Consider the following 3,216-nt stretch of genomic DNA (forward strand, 5'->3'; position numbering starts at 1 on the left):
TGAGAATGTGATGGGTGCTCCAGCTTCCTCCCACTGTCCAAAGACATGCAGGTTAACTGGTGACTCTAAATTGTCTGTAGGTGTGAATGTGAGTGTGAATGGTTGTCTGTCTCTATGTGTCAGTGTGATAGGCTCCACAACCCCACGACCCTCAACAGGATCAGAGGTTATGGAAATAAATGAATGAATAAATATAAATATTCAGTTTTACCACTCTCTGTGATTGGATTCATGTTAAAGGCAGTTTTGTAACAGTAAATGTTTAACATGTGATATTTCTGATCTCACAGCCGCAGAGAAGCAAAGAGTGCGCGGTCTATGAGGAATGATCCAACGTGGGATGGATCTATTTTTGTCAGTACAGATTCTATTGACGCGAGCATCGATACCCAAAACGAGGCTTAGTATCTGTAGCATCATCCCCTCCGCCCTAAAGAGATAAAAACCCTTCTCCCAGTTTGATGTGGAAGGACTTCACTGGCCTGCCCAGAGCCCTGACCTCAACTCCACCCAACACCAACGCTGACAGCGAGCCAGGCCTTATCGCCCAACACCAGTGCCAAATCTCACTAATGCTGGCCAAGAGCAAATCCCTGCAGCCAGCTTCCAAAATCTGATGGAAAGTCTGGAGGCAGAAGAGTGGAGGCTGTTGTAGCTGCAGATTGATGGTTCAGGCCTGAGAGTCACATATGGGTGTAGTGTTCAGTGTCCATATACTTATGATGATGTAGTGCAGATTCAAAAAGTGGCCTCATTTGACCGTAATCCTAATTTGGTTTGATTCGCCCTCCAACCAATCGCCCACTCTGTTTCCCTTTTCTCCCACTACCTCTCCATCCTCTGTCCTCTCCTTTTCCATCCTTCCTCTTCTTCTCTTTTCATTTCTCTCCCACTCTCTTCTTTCTTTCTCTCCATCCCTCCCTGTCGCTCCTGCTCTCCCCTCTCTTATCCCTCCCCCATCTGTGGGAAGCTGCCGTTGTGCGCATGTCGCCGATGAGTCAATTTGTGGAGGCAGTGCACGCACGCACACACACATGCACGCACAAACACACACTCACACACACACACACACACACACACGTATCCTGTCTCCCACGAAGGCATCTGTTTCAGTCTGTCTCTCTGTGAGATGCAGCACCAACAGAGGAGAGAGGGGGAGACAAACAGAGGGAGGCAGAAGGAAGAGGAGAGGTAAGAAAAAAGAGGAGACAGAGCAGAGAGGAAGAGGAGAGAGAAGGAGTGAAATTAAAAAAGAGTGAAGAGACAGAAGACAAGTGCAGCTAAGACAGGACAGATCTGAAGAGGAGAGGATGCTGCTGCTGCTGCTGCAGCTGAGCGTCTCTGCCTGACTTCTGAGGAGTTTGGGCTCGGACATGACGGAGATGCAGCACCTGTGTGTCTGAGCATCTTTCAGTTTGTGTGTTAATGTGTGTGAAGTCATGGCGAGTGCTCAGCCGGGGGTCCACGCTTTAAAACTCCAGCCTCCCTCCGTCTCTCAAACACTGAAGAACGGAAGCAACTTCATTAAATGGGACGAGGTAAGGACGCCGATTTCTTTCCTTGAGTACTTCCTGCTGACAAAAAGCAGAAACAATCTTTATTTGCTTTTTCATTTTTGGGTTTATTTGTATTTTTGTCATTTTAAATATATTTTGGCAATGTCAGAATTTTATCATCATTATGCCGACTTGAACTGACTCTAGTTGGAGTGAGAGGAAAGGAGGAGGAAGAGGAGGAAATGTGCCATGTTGTCAGATGTGTTTACTATTCATTTGTTGATTGAGCTTTGGCAGTAAATACCTGAGGATTAGACGCCAGCAAGACACACAGGAGAGTGACACAGAGTGTGTGTGTGTGTGTGTAATGCAATTGTGGTCAGTTTCTTTATTGCCACCTGTTGGTATGGAGATCCATCAGTGTGCACACACACACACACACACACACACACACATAGTGTACAGTGTGTGTTTGTGTATTTAAATATGTATAAAACACACACACATGCAGAACTCCTCCAGAGCTGTCATGTGCACACTCACACACAGTCACGTAATTGTAGGTATTGTGTGTGTGTGTGTGTGTCTGTGTGTGTGTGTGTGTGTGTGTGTGTGTGTGTGTGTGTGTTGGTATGCTGAAATACTGAGGTCTGACAATGAGAAACGTGCTGTCCGGTTGCCATGGTAACTGGCATGGTTACCATCACCTAAACGGATCTGATGTGTTTGAGAAAGAATGGATTAGTGTGTGTGTGTGTGTGTGTGTTTTGCTATTTGAATATTTTCTGAACACGTACAGCTGGGTTTTATGAAAAATAGAGTTGGTTGCCATGCCAACGAGTGACAACCAGGGATCTAGTTAACCATCTTCTGAGCCTCGTTTTTTTTTCTTCTTCTAGTTTTTCTGCTTTTGAATGTAGGCTGCACTATTTATGAGGAAAGCAGCTCCGACAGCAGGATTCACGACCTTTTCACAAAACATGCAAAGAAATATTCAGAACTTTATGAGCGCCGACATCTCTACAAATATGTTGGCAGACTGTTTCCCCACCAGAGATCCTGCCTGGGCCCCGTACTGTGTGTTTAATGTGCACTTTTTCATGTATTTTTAATTTGCAAAAGTTAATTTGAAAACTCAATTTTCTTCTTGACAGAGTACAGAAGCATTTTACAAGCTCTTCCCTTAAGAAAAGGTTTTAATGACCGTCCCCTCCAGAAATATGACAGGACTCATGATTTGTTCAAACAGCTTAAAACACTAAACATGTTTATGTTCAGAGCCATGATGGAAATAAAGTCTTATCACACGATAAAAAAAAAAAAAGGTGCAGAAGTCCAAGGAGACCTGCCGTGTGTCTCAAATCACATACTTTGAACTAAACATTTGATATTTTGAGTGCACTGAGTGCATTCACACTGCACAGTATGGAAATATGCAGTGTACAAAAGTTGAGTGTTGAATGATGGACACTTCTCACCCCCAACAGTCGCCATCTTTGAGACGTAGCAAACTTCACAACTTTTAACATGGCGGCTGGAGGCAACAAGGAGCCTGATAGTTTTACATGTTTTTTGCACAAAGTACCAAAACTTGTCGAATAGAAGCCGCCAGTAATGTTTAGGCCCGTTTCCACCGCAGGAACTTCGGGGTAATTTTACGGGGCCGGGGCCGTTGGTGCGTGTCTCCACCGCAGGAACCACCCCCGAAGGACAGAGTTCC

The 3,216-nt window shown here is 45.0% G+C and overlaps 1 protein-coding gene across 1 annotated transcript in view; it reads left to right on the forward strand.

Annotated features, from left to right (window-relative positions):
• The first annotated feature begins 1,145 nt into the window (after positions 1 to 1,145).
• LOC126406825 (1-phosphatidylinositol 4,5-bisphosphate phosphodiesterase beta-1) overlaps positions 1,146 to 3,216 on the forward strand; it is a 46,660-nt gene continuing 44,589 nt past the window's right edge. The window contains exon 1 of the mRNA XM_050071341.1: positions 1,146 to 1,538. Coding sequence (XP_049927298.1) covers positions 1,440 to 1,538 — 99 coding nt within the window. The 5' untranslated portion in view covers positions 1,146 to 1,439. The remainder of the gene's footprint in view (positions 1,539 to 3,216) is intronic.

Source organism: Epinephelus moara, chromosome 19 (assembly GCF_006386435.1).
Source record: "Epinephelus moara isolate mb chromosome 19, YSFRI_EMoa_1.0, whole genome shotgun sequence".
Classification (NCBI taxonomy): domain Eukaryota; kingdom Metazoa; phylum Chordata; class Actinopteri; order Perciformes; family Serranidae; genus Epinephelus; species Epinephelus moara.